This window comes from Linepithema humile, chromosome 4 (assembly GCF_040581485.1).
Source record: "Linepithema humile isolate Giens D197 chromosome 4, Lhum_UNIL_v1.0, whole genome shotgun sequence".
Classification (NCBI taxonomy): Eukaryota; Metazoa; Arthropoda; class Insecta; order Hymenoptera; family Formicidae; genus Linepithema; species Linepithema humile.
In genome coordinates, this window is record NC_090131.1 from 10135824 (window position 1) to 10160802 (window position 24979).

The window sequence follows — 24979 nt, forward strand, 5'->3', positions numbered from 1 at the left end:
CACAAAAATCATATTTTTAGAAAACGTCCCGAAAACTGCCCTTCTACTAACAAGGAAAGGGACCCAAGTGTCCCCCTCCGATTTTGACGAGCTTTAAATATGTTGTAAAGTAGCTCAAAATAAAAGACACGTATTTTTTTTTATGTGCTTTCTCGCACGTTTAGGGTTGAAACAACCCCTACAAGCTAAAACGGTTTTTTTTGGTTTTGACTGAATATCGTCAAAACTGTAAGAGATATCAAAAAATGTTTCGAATAAAAGTTGCATGGTCTTTTATGAGCTTTATAACCGCGTAGCTCGATTTTTAAAAAATTTTATATTTTTTAATTTACCCTCACCCCTTCTTATTATTTTTACAAATTTCAAAATTTTTGTTATGACAAAAGTAGCATTTTTTACGCTGAATACAACCATATATGATTTTATTATATTTCAAAATTGCATCTTTCAGAAATGAGCTGTCAATGTCGCACTATATGCGTCGCGCTGCGATATATGCATATATATGCATAACGCATTGTTTGTGCCGCTTGTGTAATCGATGTTTGTCGTGCATGTGTAATTGATAAGACAAATAAAATTAGAAATAAAGATTAGCATGTTATGAAACATTCGGAAAAATGTTCTGATCAAAGAACAAAGTTCACTAAAGTTGTTGCCAAGGCATCTCCTCTATTTTACACTTTTATAGTCGCATTTTGAGTGCATTTATAGCGCAGCGCGTTGTCATATCCCGTCAGTGCATATTACGCTTTAAAGTTGTGCGCTTGTTAGTGATTACGAAAAAACAATATATAAAATAGCATCAAAAAAAGAACAGCAAATTCACTATAAAGTATTATTTTTTTGTACACAAATAAGGAGAAATATTTAATTGTTATATTTTTCAGAATGGTTCAATTAAATCCATTTAACGTAATAATGTTAGTATACGTAACTTTTTCGGCCCTTAATCTATCAACAAGTCCGATAACATCTGAAGAACGAGAAATGGCACATAAAATAGAATCTATGCTGAAAGAAATGCGCGATGAGAGATACAAAATGGAAGTAGAAGAATCTTTAGATTATGAAAACGATAACGATATTCCAACAGCAGAGCAATTCGAACTAGGAGATAAAGAGGAAGAAGGTGAGCTATGGACGCAAATCCTAAAGTTATATGTACTACAGATGGACGTATTCCGTATGAATATAAAAAAAATGCAGTTGAATTTTGGAAAAGCAGTACAACAAGGCCAAGAACATTAGAAGGAGTAAAACAAAGATTTCGGAAAGTATATTCATTACGTCAATTACGACGATGAGAAATTCAAGTGAATCAAGGTGGCAGTAGATTCGAAAAATTAAAACAAATTTCGGAATATACATTAAATAATTTTCATACAGCTCTTGAAAATAGAATTATTGTTCACGACGCTGATTTAGCTCGATAGGCTATTCGGGCACAGGAAAATTTAAATGTACCAGAATTTACAGCTTTATCGCGATGGATACAAAAATTTAAAATAATACATAATATTGTATCTCGTAAAATAACAAAATTTATAAGAAAAACATCTATATTGTCTAACATCGATTTTGAAGAAAAATGTAACACATTTATTGAAAACGTTAAATATCAAATAATAGAATATAGAGTTGAAAATATTTACAACAGTGATCAAAGCGGATTCCAATTAGAACTTCATGCCGGTCGTACATTGGCATATAAAGGAACAAAAAAAATTGAATCTGCAGTACAATCCGTATCGGCAACTACGCATAGCTATACTATACAACCTACTGTTTCAGCCGATGGTAGATTATTATTGCCTCTTTTTATTGTACTGAAATAAGTTAGTGGAACATTTGGTCCCAGAGTGCAAGAAACAATGTTTAAGGCACCTAATATTTTTGTTACGGCTTCGAAATACGGAAAATTAAGCGCAATACAGCGCATTATTTTAAAATTTGGTTGCAAGACGTACTTTTTCCAAATGTAGGTCCAAAATCTGTTTTACTACTAGATTCATGGACTAAACTTTGGTCATTGTCCAAATATTATTTAAAAATCTAAACCAGAACCCATACAGCACACAAACGTTGAATCAATATCTAAAAAACGTAGAATTGTAACATTATGAATGTTTCAGCAACGTTGCGAAATATAGATTCAATGTTGAAAAAATATTGAAGAAATGTCTAATGTCCGCTGAATTGCAATGTCTGCAAGACAAGAAACATTAATTCAATATTGATTCAACATTTATTCAATGCAGAATTTATATATATTATGCATTATAATAATGTTTTGAAAAATTGAACGAAATAAATGTTTAAAATTAATTTTTATTTAAATATATATATATATATATATATATAATTATATTATTATTTCTTATTAATAATTATTGTAATAATTATTATATTATTTCAAAAGATAATAATTGTTAAATGTTGTTTCTACGTTATAGCAACATTTAACAATCAATATAGCAAAATCAACATAGATTCAATGTTGAAAAAACCTTTATACTTCAACATTCAACATTGCAATGTCTCAGCGACGTTATTTCAACTTTCTGTGCTGTGTGGGGAATCTACAGAAGATATTATTTTGTTGACTATACCAGCTGGAACAACAGGAAAAATACAACCATTGGATGTATATGGTTTTCGTTTGTGGAAGAATTTTATTAGACACTTTTCTGATACTGTAATGCTTTTAGGTTTGGAAGTCAATCTGCATGCAAGAAACACCATTTTAAAATTACAGTCATTGACTCAATTTTCATCGCCAAGATTCAGAAATTTATTGAAATACGCATGGTATAAAAGCGGGTACGTAATAAATAAGCCCGAAGAATTCGAAACACCAGTGGAATTTTGTTTCCATAAACAGTCAAAACCAACATGCGATATTTGTGGCGCACCTGCAATAATTACTTGCGCATGGTGCAAAAAGTCACTTTGTATAAATCACTTTTTTCACGAACATCACCTTTGTGATACGTTTGTTCCATAAATTCATCTGATTTTAATATATGTTAATATATGTATTATATTCAATATATGTAGTATGTTATTGTTGAAGGTAAAGTTGTAATTGTTTCGACATATATTATTATAAAAGAAATAAAATAATAAACAAACAAATGTTTCTAGTATTGATTAATAGAAAAACTTGAAATTAATTGGATTTTTTTGCATTACCATTGAAAAACAATAAATTGCATTTTAATTGTAAGATTTTTATTTATTTATTTCTCTTTCGATATAATCCACTCTTAAAAAAGGCATGAAAAATCGATACTCGAATGTATCAAAAGTATTGTTGACGCTTATCCGCGACGCTGATTGGTTATCTCGATTATTCTGACAGTTTGATAGTTTAAGAGCAAAGATTATTTTGATGGTTATTTAAAATTTTAAAAATTTTATTAAAATATTTAGATTTTATAATTATTAAATTATTATAATAAGTGCACGGGCGCAGCGCGCGCTTGTATTGTTCTAGTATAACTATAAAAGTGTAATATAGAGGAGATGCCTTGGCAACAACTTTAGTGAACTTTGTTCTTTGATCAGAACATTTTTCCGAATACTTCATAACATGCTAATCTTTATTTCTAATTTTATTCATCTTATCAATTACACATGCACGACAAACATCGATTACACAAGCGGCACAAACGATGCGTTATGCATATATATGCATATATCGCAGCGCGACGCATATAGTGCGACATTGACAGCTCATTTCTGAAAGATGCAATTTCGAAATATAATAAAATCATATATGGTTGTATTCAGCGTAAAAAATGCTACAACTTTTGTAGCATTTTTTGTATAACAAAAATTTTGAAATTTGTAAAAATAATAAGAAGGGGTAAGAGTAAATTAAAAAATATAAAATTTTTTAAAAATCGAGCTACGCGGTTATAAAGCTCATAAAAGACCATGCAACTTTTATTCGAAACATTTTTTGATATCTCTTACAGTTTTGACGATATTCAGTCAAAACCAAAAAAACCGTTTTAGCTTGTAGTGGTTGTTTCAACCCTAAACGTGCGAGAAAGCACATAAAAAAAAATACGTGTCTTTTATTTTGAGCTACTTTACAACATATTTAAAGCTCGTCAAAATCGGAGGGGGACACTTGGGTCCCTTTCCTTGTAAGTATATATATATATTTATATATTTGCAAACATGTCCAACGGCAGCTATGAGAACTTAAAAAATATAATGTATTAGGTGACTATATATTTAGTTTATATAAGATTTACTAAATAGTTAGTATTGTAATTAAACTGTTTAAAAACATATGCAACATATATAAAGTTTATTTTGTAAATAATAACAATTATACACTTTTGGTATAAAAATTTTGTATTTATTGGTAGTTTTAAGGACTTTATATATAAAAAAATGAAAGAACGGCAGTTTTAAGGGCAGTCTTTAAAACTGCCGATAAACATATATAGCTTTCAGAACCGACCTGAAAACTACCAAAAGTCCTCGAAACTGCCGATTCATGCAAAAAATCGTCCCGAAAGCTGCCTCTGTACATACATATATATATATATATATATATATACATATATATATATATGTGTCAAAGGGTTTGTTCCGGGACACTTAAAAATCTCGTGTTTTTTTACTGCATTTCAATAAAGAATTATGATTCAAACACATTCCGATCACAAAAAATTCAATATTTTTTTCCGTTTTTGAGATATTACGTTTTTAAAGTTTTCCAAGACACTTGCATAATGGCAACTTCCAGGACAATGTTGATTTCCAGGACTGTCCTGGAAAAATTCTATGTATAATGGTATGTTCCAGGACAAACATACAATATATAGAATTTTTTTCAAATACACCAACAAAGGATAAAATTATTAATTTTTATATCAAATAAATAAGCTATATATAGTTTTAAACAATATTTATTTACATGTTTAGAAGCATTTAATTAAAAAAAAAAATCCTGCAAGTAAAAGAAATTTGTAAGTAAGAGAAGTTTGTAAGAAGTAAGAGAAGAAATTTGAAAGTAAGAGAAGTTTGTATATGTAGCAATTAATAATAATTAAATTTCGCCATTCTTATTTATCTTGTATTCATAATTTATTTTTATTTATTTATGTAAAAAATTTTTTGTAGGACATCAATTTTTGAAAAAAAATTATCAATCAAATATATGTTATATGCGATGTTTTTATTCATTAAAATACTTTTATTTTTTTTAAGTAAATAATATAAAAATGGATAATATAAAAAGGCATAGAGCCACAGCAAGTTATCTTTGCCGAAAAATTCTTTATTTTTAACAAAAATATCTAACGTTTTGGTTTTCTGATATTAAACCATCTTCAATGACAATCTTACAAATAAATTTACAATGGAACGCCGATTGTAATAACGCACATATTATCATAATCTGTCGCGTACATGACGTAAACTATAGATTTTCAATACTGGCAGTAAATCGGAACACAGCCAAAATGTACTGTAGAGTCTTATTGTACTAACTCTTGTACTAACTTATTGTACTAACTTATTGTACTAACTCTTATTGTCAAAATTTTGCTATTACCCATAGACGTAGTAAGTATAGATTGCTCGTTCCCTATCTCTACGCCTAAGCGAAGCGTGTATAGAGAACGCACAATTTCAATAGAATCGCTATTTCTTTTCAACTCGGTTAGGAAGAGTATGTGTGACAGAGAAAAGGATTCTATTCAAATTCTTCTTACTCTTTCTAAACTCTCGACACTCTGCGAACGTCATGAGCAGTCTATACTTATTACGTCTATGCTATTACCGGACACGATACATGCTGCAGACGTACTTCAGGTTATATAATCTTAAATTGCACGGTAATTAGTAGCTTTGATGTAAATACATACTGTACATTGTTTTTCATACTTCTAGCTTTAATCATGTTTTCCTTACTTAAAATTAAACATACTAAACAAATGATCGTTGTAAAATCAAGTAATGTAAGTCGTAAAAGGAAAAAAGATTATTGGATAAAACTAGAAAATGGAAAACGATGCGTTGGAATATTCTTTTGTAAGTCGGGTAAGTAGAATATTATTTCAAGTCTTTGGGCATTTAGAAAGTTACAGTGAAATAAGTAAAAATATAATACAAATTACAATTGCATCAAACTGATTACGAAACAAATGTAATAAATTAATTTTAATTATTTTCAGATGAAAGACACACTCTTTTAGAAATAAAAAATAGCTTAGATACTAGTTCACCAAAGGTTATAATAAAGGACATTAACAAATTATCAGATATCCAGTGTGCAAATAGTGAAACTACGTGCAATAAAAATAAAGTCATATCCAATCCACATTCACAGATAACTGAATCAGTATTAAAAAGTAACCCTGATACCAATATTAAAAAACTAATATATGATCAGTTAGGTATGTGATATAATAAATATCTACTAAATATGTCACCAAGGAAATTTAGGTTATACTTTTTATATAGTTTATAAAATAAAAACTCAATAAAATTTAATCTTATTTTTAGATAAAGAAAATGATGAAAACGTAAATTCTCATTTGATAAAAACTGTGTTAAAGTGCAATGCCAAAATATTAAGATCTCAGTGTTCAAATAGTAAAACTAAGGGTAAGAATATTAAAGAATTTGATCTTTTAAATATAGTACAGTGATACAAGATAACAATTACTACTAATCATAAAAAAACCAGTATATAATCAATTTGATAAGTATTACTACACATTAAATATTGACTGAATAAAAATGAATGCTGTCTTACTTTACATATAAATCAAGATGAAGTACAAGTATATAAATAATTATTATATAAGTTATATATTTTAATTATTTTTAATACTTATAACTTATATTTAATAATTATTATATATAATTACCCAGTGAACACTGCAGCAAAACTGCGGCAATGTTGCAACATTGTAGCAACATTACAGCAATATTGCAAACATTTGCCGCAATGTTGCTGCAATGTTCTGTGTTTACTGGGTATACACACTTATATAAAATAATTATTATATATAATTATTATATAAGTTATTGTATTATATAAGTAATTAGTAATATTATATAAATTATTACCAGAAAATAATATAAATAAAACTACATTTTTTTAGAAATGAAGGAAAGAATGCAGAATCATTCACCGAAAATTGTATTGAACGAAGATTGTAAGCGCAAAGCCAAATTATCAATTGTTCAATATATTAATACTAAACCTGAGTGCAACACCAATAAAGAATCTAATTTTTCAAAGACAGTTGATGCAGAAATACAAAATAATACTGACACTAATACTAAAGAACTAAATTATGATTTACTAGGTATGTATATTGTGAAAAATTGTTTAGTAAAAAATGTAATAAATGTAATAGAATTACATCTTAAGACCAATTTTACAATGCTAATTTTACAATGTTAATGTTAATTATATTAAAAATCTTCATGGATAAAAATAACAAAACAACAATATATATATATACATATATATATCTATGCGATATAAAATAGATCAGAGATGCGATATGCATAACAGTCCCGAGCCCCACATAAGCGAGAACCACTATGCGCAATATTGCATCATTGGCTTAGACATATATTTATAAAACATTTATATATGTTATATAAATTTGTCATATATATGTCATGTATATTTATATATGTTATATAAAGTATATATTTTAAAAATATTTACATGCTTTAAAAATATTTAAAAACTTTTTCTAATCTTCTTAAAAGATCTTTCAACAAAATGTGTGATACACTAAGAATTTTTAAATTATTTTCAGGTTATGAGCAGATTAATATAATAAATGATAACACATTTGATTCAAATATAGAAATGATAAATCAAGTCCAAAATCAACATAAAGATCCAAATAATATAACAAACTCATATTTAGATTTGGATGTGGAGTCTGATTTTTACTACAATGATAAATTTCAGGCTGATATTACAACTAATAAAAATTTAAAAAGTTCTGTATTAGATCAAACTAAATCTTCTAGAAACTACCCTCGAATTATAGAAAACAAAAAGTGCAAAATAAATATGCTCGTTTTACCAAAAAGACTCGACAGCAGATAGTTCATTCAATACATCAATTTTAGAGAAATCTTTAGAGCTTTCCGATATAAATATCTCTGATATCAATATTTCTGATATAAATATTTTTGACACAAATGTAACAGACACAAATAATAGTAAAAAAACGAATCACGAAATACTAGCTCAAAATAAATCCATGTTTACATCTGTCTATGAAGAGACTGATCTGGATACTACTTTGATAACACTTTGTGGCTTAAATGAAGTTAAGTCTTCCATAGTAAACAACAATGGTGAATTATGTTACAATAACCCACAAGTTGCAAATGTCTCGTTAAATACAGGTATATATACATATATATAATATTCTTATTGACTTATTCTTTTAAAAAGTAATTAAATTGGGTTCAGTATTAGTTTTGCTGACAAAAGTTACTGTATATTTACAAAAAGGATTACGAAAGTTAATAATATTAAACTTAGATATATTAATAAGCTTATGTGTGAAATAATTCTTAGTAATTAGAACTTTTACAAATATGCTGTTCCTATCTCATCAAATTGTACTATAATGTAAATTAATACTTATTTTTGTTTTAATATCTTTCTTTGCTGTTATACGAAAATAACAGTTGTCATATTATTTATGAATTCTTTTAAATTAAGCTAACAAAAAATAATTAAGATATAATTTTTTAATATAATTTAATTTTTATTGTGTTATTTTTCTAAGGTTAATATTTATTTGTTACTAATTTATCAATTTGTCATGTAAATAAGATTTATCAATTACTCAACTATTTTCTTTTATTTAGCACTTCTATAATTTGATAAAATAAAATAGGATATTTTAACATGCATGTATTTTTTTAAATAGAATATTTGAAAATAAATATTTATTTCAGATTTTAAAGAAGATAAAATTTCAACTAGCATAAACGATGAAGATCCGGATATGAACCATCTATTCATAGTCAGAGTTTAAATGATACGAATATTAATATTGGAAACGGAGAAATTTGTAAAATTGATGATTCAGAAATTGCAAATGAATCTGACATATCAGAGAATTGCTTAGAAAATGAAATCATAAATAAAAAAGACGATATGTTAGTAGAAGAAATAAGAACATGCAATAATGATGAATTATTTGTAGAATTGTCTCGAGGGCCGAAAGGAGATAAAAAATCTAATTTTTGCTTTTACTGCAATACTATGCAAACTAAAATTGCTCGGCACTTAGAATTAAAACACAAAAATGAAGAAGAAGTAAAAAAGTTTTTATTGTTTCCAAAAAAATCTGGGGAACGCAGAAAAGTAATAAGTCAAATAAGAAAAAAGGGTAACTTTAAATTTAATACACAAGCAAATCTAAATAGTGGTTCTATGATTGTTGTAAGAAGACCTACTGAAAAAGAAAAACAATATGGTTCTTATTTTTTACCATGTTTCAATTGTAAAGGACATTATGCAATACATAACCTCAGGCACCATTATCGCAGTTGCGCTGAGAAGAAAGATACAGTTCGAAATATATTAAAATTAGGACGAAGCGCTGCACAATCTGTTCATAATCGAGCAAGCCTTAAATTAAGGAAAGACATTCTTCCAGTAATGCGAAATGATAACATTTACAACTTAATAAAATACGATTTACTTATTATACTATATGGAAATTACCTCTGTCAAATTCATAGATTACAGCATTTAGGAGATCACATACGACAACAGTTGCGACTTCTTGATATTTAGAAGCATTGAGATCAATTGAACCAAAAATAGAAGAATTACAAATGCTATTTGATCCAAAATATTATGATATCGCCATAAAAGCAGTAAATATAGTTGCTAAATATAATGAAGACACAGAATTATATGAAGTACCATATAATGCTACAGCTCTAGGCACATGTTTAAAAAAATTATCTAAAATTTTAATCAACGAATTTATTAAACAACATGAATATGAAAAACAAAAATTAGCAAAAAATTTTCTGAAGATCTTAGAAATTGAATATGGTAGTACTGTTAATAAAACAGTTACAGAAACGCAAACTAGAAACAGTCGAAAAAAGATAGTAAATCTTCCAAAAACATCAGATATCAAAAAGTTAAATAACTATTTAGAAGAAAAAAGAATATCTAGGATGCGAGAAATAAAAAATAAATTCACGTTTCATGCTTGGAAATCACTCGCTGAAGCAATATTGATAATAATCCAAATCTTCAATCGGCGTCGTGCAGAAGAAATAGAGAGAGCTTATATTATTGATTATAAAAATTTCATGAAAATTACAAAAGAAGATGAATTATATAAGAGATTACCAGAAAAAGAAAAAAAATCTGCTTTAAAGTACGTTCGTTTCATCATTCGTGGCAAACTAAATCGCAATGTTCCAGTCCTCTTGAATGCAAAAATGAAGGAGACCATAGAAATAATTTTAAAATATCGAAAATTGGCAGGAGTAAGCTCTAAAAATCCATATATATTCGGATTACCAGGTATAGATAAAAATCGATTTAGGTATTTAAGGGCGAGTAAATTGATGCGGGAATTTTCTAATATATGTGGGGCAGAGAATAAGAAAAGCTTAAGAGGAACTATTTTACGTAAAGATATGGCTACAAAATGTGCACATTTACCGGATACTGAAATTTCTCTTATTGCTGATTTTATGGGTCATCATAAAGATATACATAAAAACGTTTACAGACAACCTGTGGCAGAATCAGATATCTTAAATATAGCAAAAATTTTAGAGAAAACTCAAAATACATCTGCACATAACAGTACAAATACTACAAACACTACTAATACTACAAACAATTCGATAATATCTAACACTACAATGGAAACTAATACTTCAGAGAGTAGTATTAATGAAATTCAAAACACAGGTATTTTAATAATAGCTTATATAGTTAATAGTAGCTTAGTTTTAGAGTAATTATGAAGTATCTTTAAAATATTATATTTAGCATTTATTTGGTTATACCATATGGAAATACCGATATTCGATATGTTTGATAATTTGTTTCTTATTTTTGTTTCTAAAAATCCAAAATTTTTAAAAAATGGAATATACAATTTGATATTATGTTGGCAGAAAACTATTAATGTTAATAGTACATGTTTTGATTACATAAAATTTATTTTCTTGAAAATACAGCATTTTTATTTTGACATATAGGAACGGCAATTTCATCATATGATACAACCTATAATTTATCATATTTACCTAATTTATCATATATTATAAATAAGAAAATAAAACTTTTATTATATATTTTATGTAAAATTCATTCTTAATAATACAATTGAAGACGAAACATTAGAAAGTGACACATTGCTACATGTTAAAGATTTAAAGAAAACTTCGCTAAAACGAAAGATTACAAATAAACGCGCTATAAAAAATGAATGTAATTCAGACCAAGAGTGTGTCAACAAAAAAAAACGGTTCAGTAAGTATTTTAATATTGCAGCTACCATCAATAAAATCATTAAAGAATTGTATAATTTTTCTTTTTATATTAAAATTTATTACTTATCTTAATTTCTCTAACAATATATTTATAGATTTATACATATATAATAATTTATTTTTAGCACCTCCATACGGAAAGACCAGAAGAATACGTTGGACAGAAGAAGAAATACAAACAGCTTTATTTCTGTTCGACAAGTATATTAACAATTCAATTTTACCTTTTTTTAAAGAAATAACGTCTAAAACGCGCAATAATATTTAAAAAAATCGTCAACCAGCAACAATAAAGACTTGGCTACACAATCAAATTCGCAATACAAAACGCGATAAATGCTAAAAAATTAATTATCATAAACGTATCTTTTTCCATTATTAATCATAAGTAATAATCTCAAATTTTTATATTTTATAATATTGCAGTAAATTATCTATATATCTAACATAATAATAATTGAACTTGTATCAATCTTCTTCAGTTAGTCTCTTTCATTTCAATTATTCAGTTTTGTTATTGGCGGTACCAAAGTATAGATACATATTCAGGTGGAATTTCGGTATAAAAATGATAAAGTTCAAAAAAATTATTTTTATTACAGAAATGTTTATTTTTTATTCATTATTAAAAGAAATTTATTTACTTTATTGATGGATTTTGAGAGAAATTTTATAAAAATATTTGTGTTTACACTTAAAAACATATCTTAATTTTAGTTTTTATAATCCACATGTGAGAAAATACTATATTATATTATATTTTAATTAGTTACTTTAATTAATTACTATATTTTAATTAAATCATTAAAAAACAAAACTGAATAATTGAAATGAAAGAGATAAATTAAAGAAAACTAATACAAGTTCAATTATTATTATGTTAGAAACATAGATAATCTACTGCAATATGATAAAATATAAAAATTTGAGATTATTACTTATGATTAATACAATATATACTTTATATATATATATATATATATTAATATACTAATATATATTATTATTATATTATTATATTATTATATTATTAGAAAAAGATACATTTATGATAATTAAGACTCTATGTATTTTGCATGTATTATTATGATAATAAAATAAAATAAGAAAAAGTATACTACATAGTTAAATATAAATTTATTTATTTCTTACTTGTCATTAAATTTTATATTACATATAAATAACAAAGATATTGTTCGTATGTATTTTTTACATGTACAGGGTGTCATTTTAATTTACTCCTTCAAAATACTTTTTTATTTTTGATTGTAGAAAAAAATGCTTTAGACAAAAGTTGTAGAGTTTGGAGGATAAAAAAAGATAAGAATATTAGTTTGACTTTGGATAGAAACGGAGATGTGAAGGTCATTCATCTTTTTAAATGAAACGCTTGTGTCCTGGAAACGAACGTTAGGCCACAAAATAATATTTTCATTTTTTTTAGGAATTTAACGCATTTAAGAACACGGTCGGAAAAATTGGTTTATGTCATTTTGCAAAGGTGTGTTTTTCATAAGAATGTTGACAACAAGTAACGCAAAAATGTATAACTTATACACTCGAAACTACTTATACCTTAACACACAGATACTATAAATTCAAATAAGAAAAAACAAACATAAGTTGTGTTTAAATTTATATTTATAGTATTTAACTATTCTTTTTAAAAAAGTATGATAATAATTAATAAAAATACAAGTTTGATATGTGTAATATTATATAATATAGTATATTATTATTGTACCAACAGAATCTTTTATTAAAAAGTATTAATAAAATATACAATGTCCCTGAAATGTTAAAATTTAGTGTAACATCAAGTGTTAATAAATAGTTTCGAGTGTATAAGTTATACATTTTTGCATTACTTGTTGTCAACATTCTAATGAAACCCACCTTTGCGAAATAACGTAAGCTGATATTTTCCGAACGTGTTCTCAAATGATTGTATGCACGTTAAATGCGTTATATTCCTAAGAAAAGTGAAAATATCATTTTGTGGCCTAACGTTCGTTTCCAGGACACAAGCGTATTTTCGTAAATAACGTATATTAAACACTTAAATGAACAACTCACCTCGGAATACATTTATCTTAAATCAATTTCAAATAATTTCTGATTTTTGTTTGAGATGTTCCGTCTAATTTTCCAAAAAGCAATCAAAGCGTTGGCTTAAAAACACACATTCCTATTATATATGAGTTGCGTCTTTTACGTTATTTGTTGTCAATATTTTTATTAAATTGCACACCTTTGCGAAAGACGTGAACCGATATTCCTTAACCGCGTTTCCAAATGTTTGTATGTACGTTAAATGCGTTAAATTTCTGAGAAAAGTGAAAATATTATTTTGTAGCCTAACGTTCGTTTCCAGGACACAAGCGTATTTTCGTAAATAACGTATATTAGACACTTAAATAAACAACTCACCTCGGAATACATTTATCTTAAGTCACTTTCAAATAATTTCTGATTTTCGTTTGAGATGTCCCGTCTAATTTTACCAAAAAGCAATCAAAGCGTTGGCTTAAAAACACACATTCCTATTATATATGAGTTGCGTCTTTTACGTTGTTTGTTGTCAATATTTTTATTAAATTGCACACCTTTGCGAAAGACGTGAACCGATATTCCTTAACCGCGTTTCCAAATGTTTGTATGTACGTTAAATGCGATAAATTTCTGAGAAAAGTGAAAATATTATTTTGTGGCCTAACGTTCGTTTCCAGGACACAAGCGTATTTTCGTAAATAATATATATTAGACACTTAAATGAACAATTTACCTTGGAATACACTTATCTTAAGTCACTTTCAAATAAATTCTGATTTTCGTTTGAGATGTCCCGTCTAATTTTCCAAAAAGCAATCAAAGCGTTGGCTTAAAAACACACATTCCTATTATATATGAGTTGCGTTTTTTACGTTATTTGTTGTCAATATTTTTATTAAATTGCACACCTTTGCGAAAAACGTGAACCGATATTCCTTAACCGCGTTTCCAAATGTTTGTATGTACGTTAAATGCGTTAAATTTCTGAGAAAAGTGAAAATATCATTTTGTGGCCTAACGTTCGTTTCCAGGACACAAGCGTATTTTCGTAAATAACGTATATTAAACACTTAAATGAACAACTCACCTCGGAATACATTTATCTTAAATCAATTTCAAATAATTTCTGATTTTCGTTTGAGATGTCCCGTCTAATTTTCCAAAAAGCAATCAAAGCGTTGGCTTAAAAACACACATTTCTATTATATATGAGTTGCGTCTTTTACGTTATTTGTTGTCAATATTTTTATTAAATTGCACACCTTTGCGAAAAACGTGAACCGATATTCCTTAACCGCGTTTCCAAATGTTTGTATGTACGTTAAATGCGATAAATTTCTGAGAAAAGTGAAAATATTATTTTGTGGCCTAACGTTCGTTTCCAGGACACAAGCGTATTTTCGTAAATAATATATATTAGACATTTGATTAAACAACTCGCCTCGGAATACATTCATCCTAAGTCACTTTCAAGTAATTTTTTATTTTTTATCTAAATGTCCCGTATAATTTTTTAAAAAGTAATCAAGGTGTTGATGTAAAAACTTGCTTTTTTGTTATATATAAATTACGTCTTTTTACGTTATTTGATGTCAACATTATAAATAACATATTTTTTGTGGAATGAAATTACCTGACCGTGTTTTTTAACATTTGTACGTATGTATGTTGAATGCGTTTTACAAGAATATTTGAATTTATGTATTTTAAAAAATCATTGTTTTTCAATTTTATCTCTTTTATATTATTATGCACTATTTTACGCGATTTTCTTAATTATATAAGTAAATTGATGATTTTGATGTATGAAGATCAATAATACACTGTTTATACTTTATTTGGCATTGTTGGATAACATTTGTATACATTTTTTTTTTTGTATATACATTTGGATGTACAGTTCTCATATGTACATACATTAGTTTTCCAGGACTGTCCTGGAAACAGCCATTTGACATAGGATTCTTCCAGGTCAGGCCTGGAACAAGACAAATGTCTCGGAATGTGCCAATAAATATCGGAAAGTGTCTCGGAACAGACCATTTGACATATATATATATATATATATATATATATATATATATATATATATAAACCAAAGGACTAAAACAAAAGAAAATAAACTAAAGTAATCTTAGCTGCAAACAAAACTTAATTAAGGGTTAAATATTCTAATCGACCTTTTACTTTATAAAGGTCTTTACAAACAAACAAAAAAAAAGAAAAAAATTTATTATTAAAATAAATATTTCAACTCTGAAAGAATCGCGAGAATCTTAAATTGAGACAAAGAAGTCGATATAATCGTGTAATGATTACATCTATACTTTATGTATCAATGAGTGTCTGTAGGATCCGTTCTGCAAACTAATTTTTGCAGAACGAGAATAAAACCCAGATCCTCAGACGAGCAATTTTGAGAAGCGAGAAATTAGCTTTGTAAAAGCACTTTTTTTCTCACTAAAGTTTTGCTGCGTAGCAGCGCGAGAGATGCTCACTAGAGCCTTGCTGCATAGCGGCACGAAAGTTACTCACGAGAGTCTTGCCGCGTAGCAGCACGAGTGCAGAAAGAGATCTTTGCTGTGTAACAGCACGAGTGATCCTCACTAGAGATTTGCTGCGTAGCAGCACGTTACATCGAGAGAAACTTCTGCTTGTCTTTGAATGAAGCCCCTTTTACGAGATACGAGTCATGCTCGTATGAATCGAACTAGATTTCTTAATCGAGAACTCGTCGGTCCGTCAATCCTTGAGATAGAGTATAGAGATACACGTTTTGTTTCGTATCAAAACCACTTATTTTATTCGTATCGAAACCACTGACTAATCGTCGCGAAAGAAGAAAGCATACTACTGTGTAGCCCCCTACTGTGGCGAATGCTAGGTAGGAAAATGCAGGGGCGCATTGTAATAATCTTCGAGTCATGCATTTGAAAGCGTTAACTTTAAACACCCTTCCTATTGATTAGTTCCGGACACTTTTTGCCAATTTCTATCTTTAATTGATCCAACTGCAAACAGTATTTGTTTGAATTGATCGTTTCGTTGTCTGGTAGTAACTCATAATGTACTATTCCCTTCCAATTCCACTAAATGCAGAGCATAACCTTCTTTGGATGTAAACCGGGCTTCGAAGTTGTTAATGCCGGTTCATTTCGCTTGCTCCGCGACCTTTTCCGCACGACGTTGTTATAAATGATCCACTTCTCATCGCCTGTTACGATTCGTTTCAGAAATGGATGGTATTCGTTGCGTTTGTATAGCAAATGGCAGATGGAAATGCGATCAATACGATTTTTTTCAGTTAAAGCGTGCGGCACCCAAACATCGAGCTTTTTTACCATTTGAAGTTTGCTTAAATATTCGGAAACAGTTGACTTGCCAATTTTTAACCTCGCTGCAATCTCCCGAACTGTGATTTGCCGATCGGAATCGATTAAAGCTTTTATCTGGTCGATATCCGTGGTAACTGACCAGAACGAGAAGCATCTTCAATATTTATTTCTCCTAAACGAAATTTAGCAAACCACTTCTGGCACATGCGTTCGCTTACAGCATCCTCTCCGTACACGGCACATTTTTTTTTTTTTGAGTTTGTGTCGCATTCTTGCCTTTACGAAAATAGAAAAGCAATGCACCGAAAAAACACGTTATTTCCTTCCACACTGAGAAAAAAGTACTTAAAAATTTATTTGTGAGACATAAATTTATTCCACTAAAATAAATTTTTTATTTAAATACGGCGAAATAAAGATTTATTTGTAGCAAATAACTCATTTATTTTATTTTTGAAATAAGTTTTATTAATTGCAAATAATTCTTTATTTCTTTGCTATAAGTATTTAATTGTCATTATTAAATTTGTTTCAGTCTTTATAAATCGATATATTTGTAACAAATAAATTATGTTTAGCGCAATAATAGCATTTATTTCTTTTTAAATTTATTTTATTTGAATTGAAAAATATTTTGTACTATTAAAATAAATATTTATTTGAATATATTTTAAAACATTTTTCTTATAGAAATTTAATATTGGAGATATTAAATTGATTAGCAATTAATTATTTATTTTGAGTATAAAAATATATCGTTATTAACAAAATAAATAATTAATCGCTAATCAGTTTAATACTTCCAATATTAAATTTCTATAAAGAAAATCATGTTATAAAATATATTGAAACAAATATTTCAATAATATATACAATGTTTTCAACATATGTAACATAATACACACATACATACACACACACAACGCGCTCACGTTATCAAAAGGATTGAGGCACGTTGAAAATAATAATGTAAAAACCTTAATTTAATTTGCATATATATATATATATATATATATATTTTATTGAGGTGAAAGAAAAGTACAAAATTATTTTCTTATTTTCGGAAAAGTTTACAATAAATAAATACAGGGTGATTCAGAACAACCCAGGTGTCCTTGCACAGACGTATTCCTGAGTTAATTCTGAGACGATTTTTCCTTTACAAAAATTTTGTCCGTGGCTTATTTTTCAAGTTATAAAAGAAAAAAGTTATCAAATCACGGGACGAATACAGAAGATAAGCAGGAGCGGCGCAACTGGGCGCAACTCCATTCGACACGGGTGATTACGGGACGCACGTTGCGATCAAACACACGTGATGAAACACGCGCCACACACACACACACACACACACACACACACACACACACAACTCTCTCTCGCTCTCTTTCTCTCTCTCGCTCGCTCACTTACTTTTACAAATTCGACGTCTTCATTCTGTTTGACGGATGAATAATTTTACCGGGGATAAGCAATAAAAATTTACACAGCACTTGACATGCAACAAATCCATACCGAGATTTATAAGACATACATTTTTTTTTCGTATCACGTATCGAATTTACTCACGTAAATGAATGATTTATAAATCGATTCATTACTATTAATCACTGCCGAATAATCATATACCGCTTACTTTTATTAAGAAAAAAGTACACACTACATGCAATTACAGTAATCAATACTTTTACAGATTTACACACACTCACACACGAATCTATCGGTTTGTTATTACTACCGATTAATTATTCGTTGACTAAAAATTATTCGAAGGATACGCCTAACGTTTACACAACGCACGTAGCTCGATGCGGAGACAGTACTCGATGTAAACAATGAACCAGATTATGTTTTTATTGAAAAGTATTGTTACGCCTGTGCTTTTCGCCGCTGATGCTGTGTGTTACAGCTGACGGACCGATCGATAATATCAATTGTTTACATTCTCTTAGCAACAACTTGTTTATTTACAAATACCATACGGCTTGAACTTATAGTGACCGATCAATATTATCGATCGGTCCGTCAGCTGTAACACACAGCATCAGCGGCGAAAAGCACAGGCGTAACAATACTTTTCAATAAAAACATAATCTGGTTCATTGTTTACATCGAGTACTGTCTCCGCATCGAGCTACGTGCGTTGTGTAAACGTTAGGCGTATCCTTCGAATAATTTTTAATCACCGAATAATTAATCGGTAGTAATAACAAACCGATAGATTCGTGTGTGAGTGTGTGTAAATCTGTAAAAGTATTGATTACTGTAATTGCATGTAGTGTGTACTTTTTTCTTAATAAAAGTAAGCGGTATATGATTATTCGGCAGTGATTAATAGTAATGAATCGATTTATAAATCATTCATTTACGTGAGTAAATTCGATACGTGATACGAAAAAAAAATGTATGTCTTATAAATCTCGGTATGGATTTGTTGCATGTCAAGTGCTGTGTAAATTTTTATTGCTTATCCCCGGTAAAATTATTCATCTGTCAAACAGAATGAAGACGTCGAATTTGTAAAAGTAAGTGAGCGAGCGAGAGAGAGAAAGAGAGCAAGAGAGAGTTGTGTGTGTGTGTGTGTGTGTGTGTGTGTGTGTGGCGCGTGTTTCATCACGTGTGTTTGATCGCAATGTGCGTCCCGTAATCACCCGTGTCGAATGGAGTTGCGCCCAGTTGCGCCGCTCCTGCTTATCTTCTGTATTCGTCCCGTGATTTGATAACTTTTTCTTTTATAACTTGAAAAATAAGCCGCGGACAAAATTTTTGTAAAGGAAAAATCGTCTCAGAATTAACTCAGGAATACGTCTGTGCAAGGACACCTGAGTTGTTCTAAATCACCCTGTATAAGTAGTATGTTGGCAGGTATGGGGCGTCACAACAAACCCCCACTACCTACCCCATATTTGACCCAGTAACCTACTTATGGTCTGGCGTCAAAACATTCCCCCACCCCTCTCTGACGGGATGGGTAAAAAGATGGCGGTCAAACAAGATGGCGGCTTCGGGCAAACAAGATGGCGGATGTTGACAAGAAGGCGGAAATTTTTATTCTTCCGAATTGAGAAAATCCAAACGGGGTTCAAACCTGGATCGCTGGATTTCTAGTCCTGGTCCTAGTCTGCTGGGCTACCTATAGATCTAATAAAGTAAGTCGTAGGGTCGTATTTATGGCAGGCGCGGGATGACGCAAATTTTTATTTTTTTCCGAATTGAGAAAATCCAAACCGAGTTCGAACCTGGATCGCCGGGTTTCTAGTCCTGGTCCTAGTCCGCATGGCTACCTATAGATCTAATGAAGTAAGTCGTAGGGTCGTATTTATAGCTATGGGGCCTGGCAGGTATGGGGCATCAAAACAAACGACGTCACACAGCCGCCTCGCGAAGAGTCGTATTTAAGGTGGGGCCGCGTCTATATGAGGTACCCCGGACTTTCTGGCAGGTATGAGACATCAAAACAAACGACGTCACACTGTCGCCTCGTAAAGGGGCATATTTATGGTGGGGCCGCGTCTATATGAGGTACCCCGGACTCTCTGGCAAGTATGGAAAATGTAAACAAACGTTGCCAAGGTGTCGGGCGGGGGATGATAGAACTACGGCCAAGAGACCTGTGAGCGGGCAAGTATGGGAGAACAAAAGAACGACGGAGTCAAACGGTGGATTCTGCTAGACCGATATTCGACGAGATGACGACTAAGGGGGTGCAAACGTATAAAGCGCGCGCCGGTATAGCGAACAAAAGAACGCAGCGACAAATGATCGGACGCCTTTTAGTCTGATATTCGGCATGTTGGTAAAGGGGGCAGCGATATCGCGTGAACGGAGTGAGCCACCCCGCGGATTGAGCGCGCTGTATGGATTGGCGAGTGCAGGAACATGCGAAAAGAGGAAGGAAACAAACACGAGAAATGGAATACAAAATCGTTTATTTGGAATTTTTCTTAAGAATACATAATTGAACATTACAGTCAAAATATAAAAATATTTTATTTGACTTACTAAATACGTTCTAAAAATATTATTTTAAAGCATGCATCGAGAAATGTTAAATATATAAAATAAAATGTTTTATTTGAAATTTTAAAAAATACATTGTTGAATATTACAACAAGTACTTGTACGTACTTTCGTTTGCTCATTTTTTTTTACAATGAAAAATTTTGCGATATAAACATACTATCAGTCTGTCGTTTTGGTAATAATCATCGGTGAAAAGACGAAGAAATTGCTCAAGGTTGTAACCAAGAGACAAATAGTAAAGAAACACGCAACAATATTGGCCGCATGTTTGCGAAAAAAATCCTTGTAGCTGCACGGTGTTCTATCGATACGTGGTGGAATTTCGTCGAAGTCGCAGATGAAATCGTTGATCCGAGTGTGGCGGGATTCCGTAACTATCGAAATATGTGTCAATACCGTGCTCATTGATGTAAAAGGCGACCCAGTGTCTTCCGGGGCGATCATGCTCGTCTGTATTAGCGACAATGGCTGTCGACCTCGTCCACACCCTCGGTAGTCTGTCGGCAGGATAGACTCCCGCATATCTGACATTGAGACGACGCAACGCATGTAAGATTTCCAGCGAATTTATTTGTCGCGTAACAAGACGGTGCTCGTGCGCGAGGAATTATTTGTATAGTAGAATCGCAGGGGTTTATCTCCTTTCGCGTAGAGTAGACGTTCTCGAATGATTGTGCGGAGATGGTTTGTTGAGCGTTGCTATCGGTAGGATATTCTTCTTTCTTTACACACGGTATATCTTTTGCAATGTAATTACGTGATTGATTCTTGTCTTCTTCTTCTTCTTCTTTTTCTTCTTTTTTTTCCGTAGCGTTACGCCACGCCTCGATATTGCGAATTATATCGAGATTTTTATTCTTTTTCATAAAAACGCCGCTGTCAGCTTTTTCGCTTATGCTCCAATTTTCATGAAAAAGATCATCGCAGCTCGAAACGATGCTACACTCACTGCTGGTGTTTTGAGCGCCTATCCAACGTTTCAATTTGCCGGCGTTGCGTAACGCGCAAAGAAATTTGTCTGTAGAGCAAAATCGAAAACCGTGGTGAGAGCACCGATGTCCGCTCTCTTTGTCTTCTGACAAATTTTTAAACGCCGGAGAAATTCCTTCTAGATTATATACGTTTCTGGAAAGTAGACGCCTCAGATAGCGGGCCTTTTCTTGCCCCTGCTATAGATGTAGCGCACTTGACGTGTTATTTCTCGCAGCTGTATTACGAAACATTTAAGATCGGTTTCGCCATCGAACCACTCGATTCCGTGATAATTTCGCGAAAGCCAGTTGTTTTCTCGTCTCGATTTTTCAGGTAAATCGTCAAAGGGATAGGGAGGCGTCATAATCTAATGTCCGATGATTGCGGAGTTAAGCACGACAACAGCCACTTCTTTCGGAATAAACTTCTCGGCATCGCGGAAACCCTGTATATCGATGACTATATCCATGGTTATGTCCAAGTACTCGCTCTTTCTTTTCAAACGAAGCGACGCCGTTCGCGTCTCGAACAAAACTGAATCTCTTTCCGCTGCTTTACACGTCATTTAAGAAAACAGACGTTAGGGAAAAATGTACGTAGTAGTGGTAGTAGTAATAGAGGTGGGGGATTTGACGTTATAAAAACCTAACCGCCAAAATCGACGATAACTTGTCGAGAGAAGTCTATTTCTAGAATATTATCGAACTCTGCATAAACGATACAATTAACGGTCGTGGTAAGCGCCTTATCAAATTTCACTTCTAATCGCAAACTACCATGTTTCGCGAGATTCCAATGTCCGGCGCAATGAGCGGACAAGTCGGGGATAAGATCAAAAGCGAAAAGAGTGTAGCCCTGGGCATAATCCTCTCTACTTATAGAATTTCCCTCGTTCAAGAAGTGAATGCCGGTTCCCGAGAAGAGTGTGTGGTAGGCTTCGACGTAAAGCTTTTCGTCTTTCGAGAAGTTCGGTTGTAACGGCCTACTGGGAATTTGCATACCATCGGCATACAGAGAAAAGAAATTTATACCGTAGTTTTTGAAATTAAACGGATTCAATTTTCTATCGCCATTAAACGCTCTGTTATCGACAAAGCCGACTATTACACGTTTCGGCAGTTGTCCGAGTATTACATTATCTATCGATTCTCCTACGAGTCCGGCGTGAATCGTAAATGTTTTAACCTGACTTTTGTGAGAGGATATTTGGCGGTGGTTTTACTCAACATTCTCGCGTGTGAGAGTAACACACCGGGGCTTATCTTTGCTCTTCTAACGAGCAGACTAGCGTCTAGAAGGCGTATTTTTGACACCGAATTAGATTCCATGAAGCAAAACGAATCTTTCGAGCAAACGAGCCTCATTCTAACTTCCACTCCGTTGATTAAGAATTTATCCTGATTGAAAACGTCGCAGTGAAGATGACCTATGAGATCTAACGCCTGTCCGTCTCGAATGTAACGCGAGCGTCTCACGAGAGCCTGATTCGTGGCTTGCAACTCTAGGAGAGCGTCCATTAAGCCCGGGGTATCCGCGTCCCACAGGCAGGAGGTCAGATGGGAGTTTTTTTGCGGGTGAAGAATAATTTAATAACGCCTCAATGTAAGCCCGATACGCGTAAGCGTTGTTTGGGGGTGACACGTTTTTGATTGAAATATATGTCGATTTGGTTGAACATGGAATGCAGTAAATGATTTACAGGGCCTACTTTGAACTCGGGGGTGCCAGCGGTGGTACCGCCTCCTGCTAGGGGGAAGATTCTACGCGTACGCGAAGACTCAACATGGTGTGTGTGAGATCTAGATAATCTTCCCCATGGCCGGGTATGACGAATTCTATAGGCGCGTCGTCCGCAAGCGACGTTACGGGTTTGTAATAAATCCATTGCGATCTCTCGATGCTGGTTTGTATAGGCGGTAAAGAAAAGAGATCGAGTTCACTTTTTAAGCACTCGTTTGAATGTGTATAAAGAAAGGACATGCTCCGTAAACTCCTAATTCACACGTCGATTAAGAGAATATGTCGGCTACACTGCGTTTCTTGACTCGACGACAGCGCCCTGTGGATGGCTTTTTTTTGTTGTTGGTCTTTCTATCTGCCGTGCGTATTTTCTTCGTTGCCCTTTTTTTGTTCGTGATTTTTTTTCGCGCGTTGCTATTCTTCGACAATTTCTTTTTGTTCGTCTGACGATGAGAACGACGACGGCGCTTAGAAACAGCGTTGCGTCTTACGTGACTGAAGAAAGGAAACTGAAGCGCAGTTGTTTTCGCGGATACTTTATAACCTGTTCCCTTCATCAAGCTAGTTATTTTTTCTTTGGCTTTTCTTTTGAGATTTCCGCTCGATTCCTTGAGACGAGATTTGACCGCCTCCTTGAACGGCGTATTATTTTCGACATCCTCCATCACGTTAACGCCGGCTCGTAAAGCTTCTTTACCAACCGCTCGTACACCTTTACTCAGATAAGGAAGCACCCTCCTGAATAATCCTCCGAGAAAACTACCGATTCCGTGTCCTCGTTGATAGGGTGCTCCGACGAAAACCCTCGTGATTCCTCCATTCCTACCTCCGCTATCGTAATATTTGTGGTCCTCCGGTCTAGCCATAGCGAGCGGCTTTTCCGACTGACTTTTTCTTACTGGAAACGTCTAAAGTGCAACGTCACCGTTAGCGTTCCCGATTGGAATGGTATTTTTTTTTTCGAATTGTCTTTTATATCTATTTCAATCCTGCGGAAATACGTTTGTCGTAATAGGATATAATGCGGGACGGAGAAATGTTTCACTTGATTCGCGCCGTACGCGTAATAATGTCCGTAATGTTGCAGCTCGACCGGTACTATTTGAAGAAGTGGAGTTTGCACATCGCCGGTTATATAAGGTTCGCAAATATCGCAATAAACAAAGAGTTTATCGGGAATACCGCGCAGCAATCCGTGCGGTATTCCCGATAAACTCTTTGTTTATTGCGATATTCGACGGTATAGAAACTTCCAGCGCGCACTCCTTGTTCCGTTTTAAACCCGAGTTTAATAAAAGGCACTG

At 31.8% G+C, this 24979-nt stretch overlaps 1 protein-coding gene and 2 long non-coding RNA genes across 4 annotated transcripts; all 3 read left to right on the plus strand.

The window, feature by feature from the left end:
• Positions 1-406: 406 nt before the first annotated feature.
• On the plus strand, positions 407-2525 carry LOC136999244 (uncharacterized). The gene is made up of 3 exons (XR_010889605.1): positions 407-835; positions 891-1132; positions 2457-2525. It is a non-coding gene; the product is annotated as an uncharacterized lncRNA (long non-coding RNA).
• Positions 2526-4619: 2094 nt separating this feature from the next.
• LOC136999242 (uncharacterized) lies at positions 4620-9691 on the plus strand. 2 transcript variants are annotated; one of them, XM_067352822.1, is made up of 6 exons: positions 4620-6057; positions 6201-6422; positions 6532-6633; positions 7137-7343; positions 7809-8412; positions 8974-9691. In XM_067352822.1, exons 1-5 carry the CDS (start codon positions 5925-5927, stop codon positions 8105-8107), a joined length of 963 nt encoding a protein of 320 aa, XP_067208923.1. In that variant the 5' UTR covers positions 4620-5924; the 3' UTR covers positions 8108-8412; positions 8974-9691. The 2 variants fall into 2 exon arrangements, with proteins under 2 accessions (XP_067208923.1, XP_067208922.1); XM_067352821.1 differs by having other exon boundaries at positions 4623-6066.
• Positions 9692-9920: 229 nt separating this feature from the next.
• On the plus strand, positions 9921-11754 carry LOC136999243 (uncharacterized). Its single transcript, XR_010889604.1, has 3 exons — positions 9921-10966; positions 11393-11533; positions 11679-11754. It is a non-coding gene; the product is annotated as an uncharacterized lncRNA (long non-coding RNA).
• The last annotated feature ends 13225 nt before the right edge of the window (positions 11755-24979 follow it).

Coding starts and splice junctions, on each gene's coding strand:
- LOC136999242 (XM_067352821.1), top strand. CDS start 5,925: ATGTTTTCCTTACTTAAAATTAAACATACTAAACAAATGATCGTTGTA. Junction 6,634..7,136: donor TTCAAATAGTAAAACTAAGG/GTAAGAATATTA, acceptor ACATTTTTTTAG/AAATGAAGGAAAGAATGCAG. Junction 7,344..7,808: donor ACTAAATTATGATTTACTAG/GTATGTATATTG, acceptor AATTATTTTCAG/GTTATGAGCAGATTAATATA.